The sequence below is a fragment of the Salmo trutta genome, chromosome 36 (assembly GCF_901001165.1).
Source record: "Salmo trutta chromosome 36, fSalTru1.1, whole genome shotgun sequence".
Taxonomy (NCBI): domain Eukaryota; kingdom Metazoa; phylum Chordata; class Actinopteri; order Salmoniformes; family Salmonidae; genus Salmo; species Salmo trutta.
Genome location: NC_042992.1, coordinates 25,245,879 through 25,262,825, shown reverse-complemented (window position 1 = coordinate 25,262,825; position 16,947 = coordinate 25,245,879). Strand labels below are relative to the sequence as shown.

General features: G+C 43.9%; 2 protein-coding genes across 2 annotated transcripts in view; one reads left to right on the top strand and one right to left on the bottom strand.

Moving 5' to 3' along the window:
- Nucleotides 1-202: 202 nt before the first annotated feature.
- On the bottom strand, nucleotides 203-4,716 carry LOC115175717 (zona pellucida sperm-binding protein 3-like). The gene is made up of 11 exons (XM_029735182.1): nucleotides 4,236-4,716; nucleotides 4,037-4,152; nucleotides 3,844-3,947; nucleotides 2,924-3,101; nucleotides 2,627-2,744; nucleotides 2,394-2,479; nucleotides 2,085-2,281; nucleotides 1,735-1,911; nucleotides 1,022-1,156; nucleotides 819-947; nucleotides 203-454 (listed from the first exon to the last, which is right to left on the bottom strand). Exons 1-10 carry the CDS (start codon nucleotides 4,647-4,649, stop codon nucleotides 823-825), a joined length of 1,650 nt encoding a protein of 549 aa, XP_029591042.1. The 5' UTR covers nucleotides 4,650-4,716; the 3' UTR covers nucleotides 203-454; nucleotides 819-822.
- Nucleotides 4,717-11,664: 6,948 nt separating this feature from the next.
- The window catches only part of LOC115175716 (cAMP-dependent protein kinase inhibitor alpha), a 41,042-nt gene continuing 35,759 nt past the window's right edge, over nucleotides 11,665-16,947 (top strand). The window contains exon 1 of the mRNA XM_029735180.1: nucleotides 11,665-11,884. The gene's annotated coding sequence lies outside the window, so the exon portion shown is untranslated. The remainder of the gene's footprint in view (nucleotides 11,885-16,947) is intronic.

Genomic DNA, 16,947 nt, shown 5'->3' with positions numbered 1-16,947 from the left:
AGGAAATGTCAGTTGGCAGCAACAGTGAAGGGGTTCCATACCAAGTGCAACATTCTTGTTGGTTGAGCCTACTACTGAATATGCCCCCTGATAATGTGTTGCCCTTCTACATTGCTGGGCACTCACTTTAACAAATGAAGGCAATATTTCAGATTACTCTAGCATGTAGTGCATAATGGTGAAGACAGAAAGTCAGTCGAAGTAGCATTAAATCATTTATTTTTCAAAGAGATTAACAGGCATCATCTCAGTGTTGTGGTAGTCCCTTCACTGGTTGAGTTCGCCAGGAGCAGATGTGGTGGTGCTCATGTCACTTTGTTGTAGGGGCATCCTTGTGTGCTGGGACATCAGGACTGGCACCAACCTCAGTGAGTTGGTGTGCTGCTGCTTGGAGCAAGTCTATTATGGGCCACCACGACAACAGCGCCTTCCAGTTCTAGAAATAGATAGTGGACTGGGAACATATTCCTTCTTTATGAAACACATCAAAAGCTCTGAAGTCAGATATTTTAAAGTGATACTGGCAAGTGCCATGTGCAGGTTGACATTTATCGAGACGGTATTGTCCTGGAGGCAGAACTTAGCGATTACCACTAGATGGAAAGTCAAAGTTGGCTACATTGTAACAATGTATGCTTTTAATTTAATGTTAAGCATTAGGGTTGGCAGTGAGGTTAATGTTTAAAAATCATATTTTATTACTTTGTGGCTGTGCCAGCTAGTGAACATTCTGCAGAGCCATCCCAATAAGTGCTAACCTGCTTGCCATGTGCAGGTTATTTAACTCTAAAATAGCAGTACCATCATCCCATACATACCCTTTCAATAGGTTCCAATCTCATTCTGATCCTTCTCTTCACCCAGACCCTCTTTCTCTGTGGTAACCTCAAGGTCTCCAATGGGCTCAGGTGTAGGAATCAACTCAGGGTCTGGGGTGGCCTCCAGCTCTGAGAACAGACTATTTAGCACAGAGCCTACATGCAATTATCATACATGCAAAACAGTAAAGTACTGTCATTACCTCTTTGGGCGATTAGTTCTTTCTGCTTGATGAAGCCATCATATGTTGCAGAGCTAACGAGACCGTGCTTGTTGTTGGGTCCAAACCTCAGGCCCAAGGGACTAGCCGCATTTTGGGATTGGGCGAAATAAGGTCCTGGAATTAAATGGAACAGATTAACACAGCCAGTGTTGGCAGAATTGCTAGCCTATAGGGATAGGAAAAGACAGGTGTCCGAAGTGGCACCCGATGACCTATAGAGTGCACTACTTTTGGCCAGTGCATCATGGTCTGGGCAATAGTCGAGACATCCTGGTTGCCTCCCACACATTTTAAAAACTGGCTTTACACTTCTGTACCTACTGGAATGTGAGTTTGGCATAGAGGAACTAAGTCTGCCTATGTCACTACCTGATCCGCTTGAATACATACAAAATAGTAGCTGCAAGATGGAGATCAGTTCTTTTTAATGAGTGCATTATGCAAGTGGCTAGTTTGCCTCAACTACCTTCACTAAAACCACTGCAAAGGTATTCCCTGCAAAATTTGGTTTCAAATCATGACCTTCTGCTATGTCTGCCTCGTGATTTGTTGGGAGAAGTTGCCAAACGAGTCAGTCATTGAAACCAGACCCTAGTCACTGCTGTTGCCTAGGGTTGGGTTATCAAGACTACCTGTTCAAAGGTAGTGCACTACATAAGGAATAAGATTATGCCTTGTCAGAGTCAAATTACCTCTCTTGAAGTCCATGCCACTCCAACGACTGCCAGGTGATACGGGCTTCCTGTCCCCTGTTGAGGCAGGGAAGCCAGGTATATCGATACCTCCACTCATCCGTGGAGATAGAGGTGTACTCTTCTGTTTACTTGGGAGGACCATCATGGGGCCCAAAGTAGTATCCTGGTCCCATACTAAAAGGACAACACATTAATTAAACACATGCAAGCACACACCTTTGCAGTCAAGACACTTTCAATTAGTCTTCTCCAATATGGTTGAGATGGAAATTGAGGGAAGGTCCCAACCCTGCAATGTGTTTTGAGAAGGTGGTGACAGAATAGAGGGATTAAGATGTCAAATACACCTTTCTTGGCCTTCATCCCAATACTCCAATTGTCACCAGAGACTGGGGGTTTGTTGCGGTAGACACGAGGTTCAAGTTGGCTACCACCTAGTCTTGGACTGAGGGGACGTTGTGCTGGAGCTTGATCAACCCCCTTCTGTCTACTCAGGCTTAGACAACGCCCACATAGCAAATCATTCTCATCAGCAGACCTCCATCTGAAATGTATGAAAGATCTACTCATGGACCAAGAACACAGCATTTTTTTTAAATGGTATGGTTATTCCAGTGAATAGGTCACAGCAGCTAAGGAAATATGACTTATCCCACCTGCCATCAATGAAGGAGCATGCCTTGTTGCTAGGCTCTGCATGGTCCATGACAGGGACTGCCATAAGGTGGCAGGTGATGTACAGCTGTAAAAAACAGGATGAGCAAAACAAAGATGCAGAATCACAGTAGCCTACATAATGTCTGTAAATTATGTTACTGTAGAATAATTTTACTACAGTACCCGTAATGGCCTCTACAACATCTGTTCTTTTTTTAAATACCGCCCTCACCTCTGCCCTGTCCTCCTGGTAGAACCTAAAGGCATCAATGTGGAACCCGAGCTTGTTGTCCTGGGTTCTACGCATGAAACCAGAGCGGGAACCAGGCAGCTGGGAATCCGTCAAGCACCTGGAGGGAGATACATATTGGGGCATCTGCCTTAGTAACCAATTAAGAAGTCTCAAAGAAACCACCAAGCACCAGTTGACTACTTTAAAAATGGTGGAAGCCCTCAAATGGCATATTCTATCGTTCTCTACGGGCCAGCCGGAGAATAGTCGTTCTAAGCCATTTTCCCCCCTGCTTACCCATCACTCTCAATGAAGACATATCTGGGGACAGAGTTGCTATCAGGGTCCAGTGTGGCCACGCAGCTGCTAACAAAGACCCTGAGCCTGGTGTGGTGAGCAACCCTGACAGACGCCTCAATGTTGATGGGATCACCCAGGAAGTAGACTCCAGAACCCCGCTCATAGAGCCAGTCACCTGGAAAGGAAATGGCAGTAAAGACAGGTTATCCAATAATCAACTAAAGGAGCCTAACATTACTCCTTATAGTCCAAGGACCATCTGTTTAGATGTGACGTGGCCCTGGCAGCTAAAGCCTCTATTGCAGTATAGTTCAAGAAACAAAGCCCTCTTGCATATCGCATCAAAATCACTTCACACGCGCAACACTTAGTTACTCTACACCATTTAGTTGTAGCCGACAGTATTTCAGTGACAACACGTTTGTGGCGTCAATCTTCCGTTTATACACAGGTGTTTGAAGACGCAGATAACTAATTAGCACAGGTACGCCTCTGTCTTCTGTATGTCAACCACGAAAATGTGTCGCTGATGTGAAAGACCGTACTGCAAGCGATGCGTTTTAAAGTTACGAACGCGAGTCGCTATTAAAACTACCCCGGCCAGAACTTATTGTCAATAGGCGCTAAACTAGTGAGCATCTAATAATGGATTCAAATGAGGGGTTTGTTAACAGGGCCATGTTTAGTATGCAAACTGTATAACATTGCAGACAGAAGTGTCCCCCATAAGTTGTCTGATGTGATTCCGTATTTTGCATGTCAGAAGAGCATTTGTGCTACATAGTACATTTATATCTGAACATTCAATTCACGGGTTTTACCAAGCTTCTGGGAGAGCGCCATTGTACCCTTTAGATTATCTGAATGTTCAACAAAATAGTACCCTGCGAAGCGCAGCCCAGGATTCATATACCCACTTGTCATAAGCTTCAATGAGAACTGCAGGGTGTCTTCAGCAGACACTGTGGCGGTGAAAGGGATCCAGGTCGGCTGGAGAGAATAACTGTCCAAACTGTACTTCCTGAAACAGAAAGTACAGGCCGGTAAATAAACCAATAGGTCAACGCAGGATTCATATGATCATCATACAACAGTATAGCCTAAACTCACATTTCATAATGACACTCAATTGGGATTACAGCACCATCCATTCGAATAACCCCATCTGGTGTGGTTCTGGGTGTATATCTGAGGAGGTTTGTGTAGATCAATGAGTCTTCGGTTATCTGTGGATTCACAAAGCAGCATTTAAGAGAAGGTTGTTTCAAGAAGTCAACTACTGAAAAAAATATATATATATATATATTACCAGGTTCTTGGTTCCACAGTCCGAAAGTGCTGCAAATATTCTGTACTCATCTCCGGCTGCTGACGCTGTTGCCCTACAGGGCTCTTGGTCTTGGTACTGTTCAACTCCAAGTCGCAGGTCATCCACGTCGATTGGATTACCGAGTTGAAACAGATCAGCCTTCACGACTATCTCCATGTAGTCTGAATGGCACGTCACAGCGACAGTTTCTACTCGAACTGGCCTTGAAACTGTTTGTTGGAGTGGAGGCTGTTTAAAGCGGGGACGATTGTCAAATTGCCTTGGAAGTTGTTGCCATGTGTCAGTGCTATAAGTATATGACAAAGCAGGAGAGATTAAGAAGTTTTCCACAAGTAAAAACCAAACCAGTTGCTTGAACAATAACCTGAGCGCGTTTGCCATCATGAGTCCCATGCCAACAACTAATGTGACTCTGTAGGTTAGAGGACAGCGTGCCTCTGCTATGCTACAATTGATGAAACTGAGGTAGCTTTTAACAACCAACCAGGCTGCACACCTGGGCTGGATTACGCCCTAATTGGGCCTTGCATCTGATTAGTCAAGATCTTTAATTGACACGCATGTTCAAATCAAATCACATTTTATTTGTCACATACACATGGTTAGCAGATGTTAATGCGAGTGTAGCGAAATGCTTGTGCTTCTGCTTCCGACAGTGCAGTAATATCTACCAAGTAATCTAACAGTTCCCTAACAACTACAACTAATACACACAAATCTAAAAGGGGTGAATGAGAATATGTACATAGAAATATATGGATGAACGATGGCTAAGGTGCAATAGATGGTATAAAATACAGTACATAAATATGATATGAGTAATGTAAGATATGTAAACATTATTAAGTGGTATGGTTTAAAGTGACTAGTGATTGGGTCTCGATTGGGTCCACGATCTTCTCCTTTTTTTTGTTGACGTTGAGTGAGACGTTGTTTTCCTGACACCACACTCCGAGTGCCCTCACCTCCTCCCTGTAGGCTGCCTCGTCGTTTTTGGTAATCAAGCCCACTACTGTTATGTCGTCTGCAAACTTGATGGTTCTGTTGGAGGCGTGCATGGCCACGCCGTCGTGGGTGAACAGGGAGTACAGGAGGGGGCTGAGCACGCACCCGTGTGGGGCTCCAGTGTTCAGGGTCAGCGAGGTAGAGATGTTGTTTCTTACATTCACCACCTGGGGGCGGCCCGTCAGAAAGTCCAGGACCCAATTGCACAGGCGGGGTTGAGGCCCAGGGCCTCCAGCTTGACGATGAGCTTGGAGGGTACTATGGTGTTGAATGCTGAGCTGTAGTCAATGAACATCATTCTTACATAGGTATTCCTCTTGTCCAGATGGGATAGGGAAATGTGCAGTGTGATGGCGATTGCATCGTCTGTGGACCTGTTTGGGCAGTATGCAAACTGAAGTGGGTCTAGGGTGGCTGGAAGGTGGAGATGATATGATCCTTGACTAGTCTCTTAACCTGTTGGGGATAGGGGGCAGTATTTGCACGGTCGGATAAAAAACGTACCCGATTTAATCTGGTTACTACTCCTGCCCAGTAACTAGAATATGCATATAATTGTTTGATTTGGATAGAAAACACCCTAAAGTTTCTAAAACTGTTCGAATGGTGTCTGTGAGTATAACAGAACTCATATGGCAGGCCAAAACCTGAGAAGATTCCAAACAGGAAGCGCCCTCTCTGACCATTACTTGGCCTTCTTGATCATCTCTATCCAAAACAAAAGATCTCTGCTGTAACGTGACATTTTCCACGGCTCCCATAGGCTCTCAGAAGGCGCCAGAACGTTGAATGATGACTCTCCAGTCTCTGGCTGAAAAACAGTAGCGCATTTGGTAAGTGGTCGATCTGAGAACAATGAGACTGGTGTGCGCGTGCACGAGACGACTCCATGTTTTCATTTTCAGTCTTTGAACGAAAACAACGACTCCCGGTGGGAATATTATCGCTTTTTTAAGAGAAAAATGGAATAAAAATTTATTTTAAACAGCGTTTGACATGCTTCGAAGTACGGTAATGGAATATTTTGACATTTTTTGTCACGAAACGCGCCGGCCGCGCCACCCTTCTTTACCCTTCGGATAGTGTCTTGAACGCACAAACAAAACGCCGCTATTTGGATATAACTATGGATTATTTGGAACCAAACCAACATTTGTTATTGAAGTAGAAGTCCTGGGAGTGCATTCTGACGAAGAACAGCAAAGGTAATCCAATTTTTATTATAGCAAATCTGAGTTTGGTGAGTACCAAACTTGGTGGGTGTCAAAATAGCTAGCCTGTGATGGCCAGGCTATCTACTGCAATCAATATGCTGATAGAATTTAGGTAGCCTTGTTCTCAAATTTGCTTTGTTAAAATCCCCAGCTACAATAAATGTAGCCTCAGGATATATGGTTTCCAGTTTACATAGAGTCTAGTGAAGTTCCTTTAGGGCCATCTTGGTGTCTGCTTGAGGGGGAATGTACACAGCTGTGAAGATAACTGACGAGAATTCTCTTGGAAGGTAATATTGCCGGCATTTGATTGTGAGGAATTCTAGTTTGGGTGAGCAGAAGGACTTGAGTTGCTGTATGTTGTTATGATTACACCATGAGTCGTTAATCATGAAGCATACACCTCTGTCCTTCCTCTTCCCAGAGAGGTGTTTATCTCTGTCGGCGCGATGCATGGAGAAATCCGATGGCTGAACCGATTCCGACAACATATCCCGAGAGAGCCATGTTTCCGTGAAACAGAGAATGTTACAATCTCTAATCTCTTTCTGAAAGGCAACCCTTTCTCGAATTTTGTCTACCTTGTTGTAGTATACTCGGGAGCGGTGGGCGATGTGCACGTTTACGGAGCCAGACCAGGAGGCCGCTCCGTCTGCCCTTTCTGCGGCGCCGTTGTCTTGGGTCAGCTTCTGGGATCAGATCCATTGTCCTGGGTGGTGGTCCAAACAGAGGATCCGCTTCGGGAAAGTCATATTCCTGGTCGTAATGTTGGTAAATTGGCGTCGCTCTTACATCCAGTAGTTCTTCCCGGCTGTATGTAATAAGACTTAACCTCTATGGGCTAGGTGGGACGCTTGGATGAACGATGGCCAAGGTGCAATAGATGGTGTAAAATACAGTACATAAATATGATATGAGTAATGTAAGATATGTAAACATTATTAACCTCTCTGGGCCAGTGGAATCCCGTGGCTCGTTATTCAAATACCTTAGAAATGCTAATACTTTAATTTCTCAAACATATGACTATTTTTACAGCATTTTAAAGGCAAGACTCTCGTTAATCTAACCACACTGTCCGATTTCAAAAAGGCTTTACAACGAAAGCAAAACATTAGATTATGTCAGCAGAGTACCCAGCCAGAAATAATCAGACACCCATTTTTCAAACTAGCATATAATGTCACATAAACCCAAACCACAGCTAAATGCAGCACTAACCTTTGATGATCTCATCAGATGACAATCTTAGGACATTATGTTATACAATACATGCATGTTTTGTTCAATCAAGTTCATATCTATATCAAAAAACAGCTTTTTACATTAGCATGTGACTAGCATGTGACTAGCATTCCCACCGAACACTTCCGGTGAACTTACTAAATTACTCACGATAAACGTTCACAAAAAACATAACAATTATTTTAAGAATTATAGATACAGAACTCCTTTATGCACTCGCTATGTCCGATTTTAAAATAGCTTTTCGGTGAAAGCACATTTTGCAATATTCTAAGTAGATAGCCCAGCCATCACAGGCTAGCTCTTCTGACACCAACCAAGTGTGGTACTCACCAAACTCCGATTTACTATTAGAAAAGTTTGATTACCTTTGGTGTTCTTCGTCAGAATGCACTCCCAGGACTTATACTTCAATAACAAATGTTGGTTTGGTCCCAAATAATCCATAGTTATATCCAAATAGCGGTGTTTTGTTCGTGCGTTCAAGACACTATCCGAAGGGTAAATAAGGGTCACGCGCCCGACACGTTTCGTGACAAAACATTTCTAAATATTTCATTACCGTACTTCGAAGCATGTCAACCGCTGTTTAAAATCAATTTTTATGCCATTTGTCTCGTAAAAAAGCGATAATATTCCGACTGGGAGTGGTGGTTTTCGTTCAAAGAGAGAGAAAGTAAACATGGAGTCGACTCGGGCACGCGCGCCCCGTCCCATTGTCCTCAGATCGACCACTATCAAAATGCGCTAATGTTTTTCTGCCATGGGCTGCAAAGCCACGATTCAGCTTTCTGGCGCCTTCTGAGAGCCTATGGGAGTGTTAGAAAATGTCACGTCATGCCAGAGATCCCCTGTTTTTGTTAGAGATGATCAATAAGGCCATGAAATGGTCAGAGAAAGCGCTTCCTGTTTGGAATCTTCTCAGGTTTTGGCCTGCCAAATGAGTTCTGTTATACTCACAGACACCATTCAAACAGCTTTAGAAACTTTAGGGTGTTTTCTATCCAAATCAAATAATTATATGCATGTTCTAGTTACTGGGCAGGAGTAGTAACCAGATTAAATCGGGTACGTTTTTTATCCGGCCGTGCAAATACTGCCCCCTAGCCCCAACAGGTTAAGACTTCCTGGGCTAAGAAATAATACATAAAAAAACAAAATACTGCATAGTTTCCTAAGGACTCGAAGCGAGCCGACCATCTCTGTCGGCACCATCAGAGGAACGCGTTCTTGTTGGCCACGTTCCTCTGCCCAGGCGTGGCACGTGATACGTGGCAGATCTTAAAACGCCTGGATAGGTATTTTACATATCAGCTAACACATCATATGTTATAGCAATCTGTAGTGATGGGAAACCAAATCTTTCTGTAGGCTTCAGCGCTTTCACCAAATTGGGCCCAAAAACGGTTAATTACTCGGAGCGTCATTGTCTGTTCACAATGCACATTAGTGACATCTGCTGGTCAGCAATAAATATTTTAGATTTTAGATTCTTCAAAGTAGCCACCATTTGCCTTGATGACACCTTTGCACACTCTTGGCATTCTATCAACCAGCTTCACCTTCCGCCTTTTCTTTAAGAAGTCTTGAAGGAGTTCCCACATATGCTGAGCACTTGTTGGCTGCTTTTCCTTCACTCTGCGGTCCAACTTATCCCAAACCAAATCAATTGGGTTGAGGTCGGGTGATTGTTGAGGCCAGGTCATCTGATGCAGCACTCCATCACTCTCGTTCTTGCCATAATATGGACTTGGTCTTTAACCAAATAGGGCTATCTTCTGTTTACTACCTCTATCTTGTCACAACACAACTGATTTGTTCAAACACATTAACAAGGAAAGAAATTCCACAAAGGAATGTTAATTGAAATGCATTCCAGGTGACTACCTCATGAAGCTGGGAAATGGCACTCCACACTACCCTTTCCCACCTGGACAAATGGAACACCTATGTGAGAATGCTGTTCATTGACTACAGCTCAGCATTCAACACCATTGTTCCCACAAAGCTCATCACAAAGTCAAGGACCCTGTTACTAAACACCTCACTCTGCAATGTATCCTGGACTTCCTCACGGGCCGCCCCCAGGTGGTAAGGGTAGGCAACATCACGTCTGCTACGCTGATCCTCAACACTGGGGCCCCTCAGGGATGTGTGCTTAGTCCCCTCCTATACTTCCTGTGACCAAACACGACTCCAACACCATCATGAAGTTTGCTGACGACACAACAGTGATCACGGACAATGATGAAACGGTCAAAAGGGAGAAGGTCAGAGACCTGGCAGTGTGGTGCCAGGACATTGCCTCTCCCTCAATGTGAGCAAGGCAAAGGAGCTGATTGTGGACTACATGAAAAGGTGTGCCGAACAGGCCCCCTGGAGCATTGGGCCAGTAACCGAAAGGTTGTTTGATCGAATACATGAGCTGACAAAGGTAAAAATGTGTCGTTCTGCCCCTGAACAAGGCAATTAACCCACTGTTCATAGGCCATCATTGTAAATAAGAATTTGTTGTTAACTGACTTGCCTAGTTAAATAAAGGTTAAATTAAATAGTAGTAGTGGAGGGGGTCGAGATTTTCAAGTTCCTTGGTGTCCACATCACCAACAAACTATCATGGTCCAAACACACCAAAACAGTCGTGAAGCGGGCACGACAAAACCTATTCCCCCTGCAGGAGACTGAAAAGTTTTGGCATGGGTCCCTAGATCCTCAAAAAGTTCTACAGCTGCACCATCGAGAGCATCCTGACCAGTTGAATCATCCCCTGGTATGGTAACAGCTCAGCATCTGACCATAAGGTGGTACAGAGAGTAGTGCGTACGGCCCAGTACATCACTGGGGCCAAGTTTCCTGCCATCCAGGACCTATATACTAGGCGTGTGTCAGAGGAAAGCCCAAAAAATTGTCAAAGACTCCAGCCACCCTAGTCATAAACTGTTCTCTCTGCTACCGCAGGGCAAGCGGTATCGGAGCACCAAGTCTAGGTCTAAGAGGCTTCTACACAGCTTCCACCCCCAAGCCATAAGACTCCTGAACATCTAAATAAAATGGCTACCCAGACTATTTGCATTGCCCCCCCCCCCCCCCCTTCTACGCTGCTGCTACTCTCCGTTATTATCTATTCATATCTCAATATCAAATCATTTCTGGGTAACAATTACTGTAAGCACCTTACTGTGATTGTTTTCAATAAAAATGGTCAAAAGGAAACAAATACATTCTCAGCAAAGAGCATTTTCTCAATAATTTTGCTAGGACTATCTGGTAGTGGTCTGAGTAGTGAGGGGAAAACTGAAACCTAGCTGTTATTGGCAGAGGTTTATTAACTCATTTACCACAGGCTATTACTCCATCCCACCAAAAACAGGCATTTCAGGCAGTCTTTTCAAACATCTCTTATACTAAAAGGCCATTATCATTATTTTCACAATTTCACCGATTTATTCCAACCTCATAGTCTGAAAATATATATAAAACACATTGAAATATTTTTTGACTGCACTGGACCTCCAAAGAAGGTGCTAATTAGGCCTAATTCATCCTTTATTAGTGATTATGATTATTAGCCCATTCATTACCCCCGTACATCTTGCAGGCCACAAATGCATTTTATCAACAAATCTTGAAGACCTGTGTAAACAGCACACAGCGATTAGGACGCCGGATAAATCCCGAAACACAATCCACATTCTCTCAGTTCCGCTATTGGACAAAACTGCGCCTGTACCATTTTGGGGGGCTGGTTGTTATTTGCTCATCATTATGGCTTTTATTGGCCATGACTTCATATAACCAAAATAAAACATTATTTTCAACTGAATATATTTTATGTAAGGCAAAAAAGGTTAAAGATATCACATTTGTTAACGTTTAGAAAACCCTGTAGCCATTGTGCGCCCCTTTAAAAAATATTGGTACGGTCTTTTCAATTGCGCTGCGAGCGTACATTGAGGCACAAGAACAACGGAAAACCTGATGCGTATAACATGAAGTGGACCAATGTCGGTGGTAATTGATCGGTTTATTCTACTTTAAGAAAAGGAAACACCACACTACGGCATAATTTCATTTTTTCCCCGCGAAGAGGAGGATGGTGGCCGGGTAGTCACAACTTCGGACTCGCTGCTGTTCCTTGGCACGCGCACTGATCCAGTTGGTGAGGTGAGTGCTACTAGTAGCCCACTGGAGATGGAGAATGATAGGCTACATTGTTGTTATATTGTTGCACATCATAACCACCTGAATGGGATGTGAGAGGAATAGTTGTAGTCTGCAATGTCACACGTTTTTTGTAAATCTAAATCCAATATAGGCTATGGAATAGTGCGTCAACAGCAAGCGTTATGCTTTTTACCTAGAAATCAGAAGTAGGCCATTTCAGAGCTACAATATCTTCAAAATGTATTATTTTCTTAATTGTCAAATATATGCGCAATAATATATGACCGTTGGACCAGCTGTGGTATCTAACGTGGGCCTTCTATGGCAATACAAGCATTTAGAATGGAATGACTGAGAACGTGAAGGTAGGGTTAGGCCTTTCTTTAATGTTTCTTTATTACTTGACTACAGTGGCCTACTGATCTGTCACTTATAGATGAGCACGCGTAGTGCTACCTTTAGGGCTGATGAAGCAAAGCTTTCAGCTTTGTTCCAATGTGTAATTGCCCCAACGTGGCCGGCCAAAGAGTACTACGGTACTGTGCCTAACTGCAGGGGCGGTTCTGGGGGGGGGGGGGGGGGGGGGGGCCTAAATGTGGAGTATGAAATAATTTTTACATACCTAATTTTTGCTATCGTTCTTTTTTTACACCCGTTATTAGACAGTTCAACGCGGAACACTAATGATTATGAACATGGTCTTTTGCCTGCAATGCAGTGAAGAAAATGATATGACAACATTAAAGTCTAATATAACTGGCCCCTCTAACAGTAAAACTGGCCCCAGCTTGGCCCCCCCAGTTGAAATGGTCTAGAAGCACCACTGCCTAACTGACCATCATAATGCTGTATAATAACGGCAATTGTTGATATTCTCCAACAGAATTATACATATTTAGACCAAGTTGGTAGTTTTCATATATGCTTGCTCCCTCAGCCCTCTAAACTGGTTTTCATCTGCTTCTCCACGGTTCTCTGACAGGATTTTAGAGCGAAAAAACAGAATGTAAAACATTTTGTGACATCTGTCTCCATGGGGGCCATGAGCAGTGATTTGTGCGCTGGGGACCCATAATTATTACAGTCTAGCCTGCCTCAGACCTGTCTTGTTTGTTTATCATGTCAACCTTGGAGACACAAATGTCAAGATAGAAAATGCAGGAAAAGTTAGCCTGGGGCACCATGATGGCTTATTTGAGCAGCTCAGCTGAATCTGACAAGGCAAGCTGGATCAAAACTGTAATCTTATGAGGCCTGTATACAAGCCTGCTCTTTCTGAAGCCATTGGCTTGAAATGAGATCAGATAGCAGTTTATTGAACTCTTCCTCTGCTGTGTGTGTCAAGGGAGGCTGCTGAGGGGAGGATGACAATAATGACTGGAATGTATTGATCAATACTATTCCATTTATTCCCTTCCAGCCTTTACAAAGAGCCCGTTCTCTCCAATTAAGGTACCACCAGCCATGTGTGTGCTTCTCTGAGTCTGTTTACATATCTGAGTGCTTTCATCATCTCTTTTGTGATGGATAGAAGAAAACAGATCTTAGGACTAGAAGGGACAATGACCCAGGAGACCAATATCACAGTGTCTGTGTAGTCTGCTGTCAGTTTGGTGTGTGGGTTAGTCAGACAATGACAGAGCTCCCATCTCCCCCATGGTGCCACTACTTTTCAGACACAACTTCTCTCCTGTAGTGCAGGAAGTGAAATAACTAACAGTGACACTCCTTTTAGTTTTTTAGGCGTAGTCCTTTCAACAACCACTATTTCACACCTGGCAAACAGTTTGACCACGTCCAGCTGGTCACCTGGAATAATATACATAGAATGAAAGATATGGACAGTAGGCTACATACGTTGTGAAATGACAGACTGGCTCTGGCTGGTTCTTTATCAGTGAAGTGGCTGACTGTGATACTTCATTAGTGACCTCTGACCAGTTACAGCACCACTCACTCACTCCTCTCAGGACTCACTCCAGGCTCAAGTGACATTTCAGATGCAAGATAAAGCATATTCTGTGTTTCCCAGGGAATGGAACAGAGGCTGTTATTGTAATCAGCGAAACCACTTAAACTCATCCTTCCTCTCTTTCTCTCTCCCCCTCTTCTTCCTCCTCCTCCGTATCATCAGCCTTCTGCCCATCTGGCCCTCTTAAGACGTTTGGAGGTCTTCTTCCATTAAAGGACCAATGCAGCCATTTTTTTTTTATATCAAGTCATTTCTGGGTAACAATTTAGTACTTTACTTTACTGTAATAGATTTCCATTTAAAATGGGCAAAAATATATTTTTGGCAACTTTCTCAAGCAATAATAATTTTGCTAGGACGGTCTAGGAGTGGTCTGAGTAGGGAGGGGAAAACTGAAATTGGTCAATTAACCAGTTTACCGCATGGTGATGTCACCATAGAAAGCCAAAACTCCCGCTAATGCAAACCTCCTGATTAGAAGGTCCTGTGTAGATAGTTGCTGTTGGAAAATACAATCAGGAAATAACATTGATCAAATGTTTTGACACTTTTACAGTGTTAGTTTCATCAGCTGTTGTACAATATGACACAAAACAAAGGGGAAAAAACAGAGAGTGGTGAGTGTCCCTTATAAAAGAGACTGACTATGGGTTACTGCTGCTCCCTCTCACTCTGCCTAGGCCCTGGGTGGGTGGTCCTGTAGCGAGAGATAGAGAGAACCTTAGCTAACACTACCGTTCTATACTCCATATTCTAACTGATCTCATTGCGGTGGTGGTCGGCTGGTTTTATAAAAACAAGCTGATGTTTCCATCACTACGTGAGCCCCTGTGTAATGTGATGGAGGCCACACACACAACCACTCACCCCCCCCCCACCACCACCACTATGTGAGCTGCTGTGTGATGTGATGGTGGCCAGCCGGGAAGATGCTTCATTGCCTTTTACTCGTGTGTGTGTGTGTGTGTGTGTGTGTGTGTGTGTGTGTGTGTGTGTGTGTGTGTGTGTGGAATCCCACTACCTCATACTCCTCCTGTTGTCTGACATGAGGTGGTTATGAAGACCAATAGTTTTTTATTTCACCTTTATTTAACCAGGTAGGCCAGTTGACAACAAGGTCTCATTTACAACTGTGACCTGGCCAAGATAAAGCAGCAAAGCAGTGCGACATAAACAACAACACAGAGTTACAAATATACAAACCTACAGTCAATAACATAAAATAAATGTAATAATCTATGTACGGTGTGTGCAAATGTAGGGAGGTAGGCAATAAATATGCCCTAGTGGTGAAAATAATTTCAATTTAGCATTAATACTGGAGTGATAGATGATGATGTGCAAGTAGAGATACTGGGGTGCAAGAGGGTAAGTAATAATATGGGGATGAGGTAGTTGGGTGTGCTATTTACAGATTGGCTGTGTATAGGTACAGCGATCGGTAAGCTGCTCTGGCAGCTGATGCTTAAAGTTAGAGATATAAGACTCCAGCTTCAGAGATTTTTGCAATTCTTTCCAGTCATTGGCAGCAGAGTGAATTCACTGCACTGTGGTGAACAGTTGCTGTAAGGAAGATGATCTGTAGGCCTATGAAGGGATGGAGGGGATAGACAGACTTTGGGGTGTCCTTGTAACAAGATGACATGTTGTTTGTCAGATGTCACTATGTAGTTCAACACAGTGCAGTGAATTCACTTCACATTGATGTGAGGCTTCAGCCTTCTCAGTTTGGTTACTGTGTGTGTGTGTGTGTGTGTGTGTGTGTGTGTGTGTGTCTGTGTCTGTGTGTGAGCAGTGAAATAAATGCTAGTATTTTATTACTATTGTATTGACCAGGCCAGTGACCTAAGAATGGCAACCCAGTCAGTGATTGACTGAAGCGGAAGGTTGTTGACCTTTGCTGTGACCTATGGCAGGGTGGCGTTTCAGAAGGGATGTTTTCATTTTACCCGTTGGTACATGTCAGTCAAGGTTCTCCAGGGGATCTGTGATTTCACTGAGAGTATAACACATATATTACACACACACACACACCAGCACAAGCACAGCAGACAAATATTTATCCTCTATTTGATAGGTACACTGTAGAGGGCAGAGTGATTATAGTAAGGGAGGAGTCCTCTGCCTCTCCGGAGAGGAGGATGAGTTGGCTGCTTTGCTCTTTGGGTTAGGCTGACCTTCACCCCCCCGTCCGTCCGTCAGTCCGTCCGTCCACTCACCAGCACAAGCATGAGTGTGTGTATTTTCGTGCGTGTGTGTGGCACTCGCCAACAGCCTCTGATGGGCACAGACAGCAGCTGCACAGACAGCAGCTGCACAGACAGCAGCTGCACACACAGCTGTAACTCAATAGGCTTCCACTTACAGCAGGCAGCGCAAACGCGCACACATTACTCCCTACGTGGAATTCCAAATGAAGGGCCTCCAGTCTGACCTGTCTCTCTGAGATTGCTCAATGTCAATCCCCCTGCTGCAGCCGTCCCGTGTGTGTGCGTTTACAGTGTATTTATCAAATAAAACTTTATTTGCCACATGCGCCTGAATACAGCAAGGGTAGACTTTACTGTGAAATGCTTACTTACAAGCCCTTAACCAACAGTGCAGTTCAAGAAGAAGAAAATATTTACCAAGTAGGCTAAAATAAAAAGTAATAACAAAAAGTAACACAATAACGAGGCTATATACAGGGGGCACTGGTACCGAGTCAATGTGCAGCGGTACAGGCTAGTTGAGGTAATCTGTACATGTAGGTGGGGGCAAAGTGACTATGCATAGGTAACAAACCACGAGTAGCAGCAGTGTACAAGATGGGGGGGGGGGGTCAATGTAAATTGTCCGGTGGCGAGTTTTATGAATTGTTCAGCAGTCTAATGGCTTGGTGGTAGAAGCTGTTGAGGAGCCTTTTGGTCCTAGACTTGGTGCTCCGGTACCGCTTGCCGTGTGGTAGCAGAGAAAACAGTCTATAACTTGGGTGACAGGAGTCTCTGACAATTTTATGGGCTTTCCTTTGACACCGCCTATTGTATAGGTCCTGGATGGCAGGAAGCTTGGCCCCAGTGATGTACTGGGCCGTTCCTACTACCCTCTGTAG

What these genes read in the sequence shown, in the direction of transcription:
- LOC115175717 (XM_029735182.1), bottom strand. Translation starts at nt 4,649, where the DNA reads ATGGGACTCATGATGGCAAACGCGCTCAGGTTATTGTTCAAGCAACTG. An exon ending in GTCTTCATTGAGAGTGATGG is followed by an intron (nt 2,745 to 2,923) that starts GTAAGCAGGGGG and finishes ATCTCCCTCCAG; the next exon opens with GTGCTTGACGGATTCCCAGC. An exon ending in ACCAGGAGGACAGGGCAGAG is followed by an intron (nt 2,480 to 2,626) that starts GTGAGGGCGGTA and finishes TGTTTTTTACAG; the next exon opens with CTGTACATCACCTGCCACCT.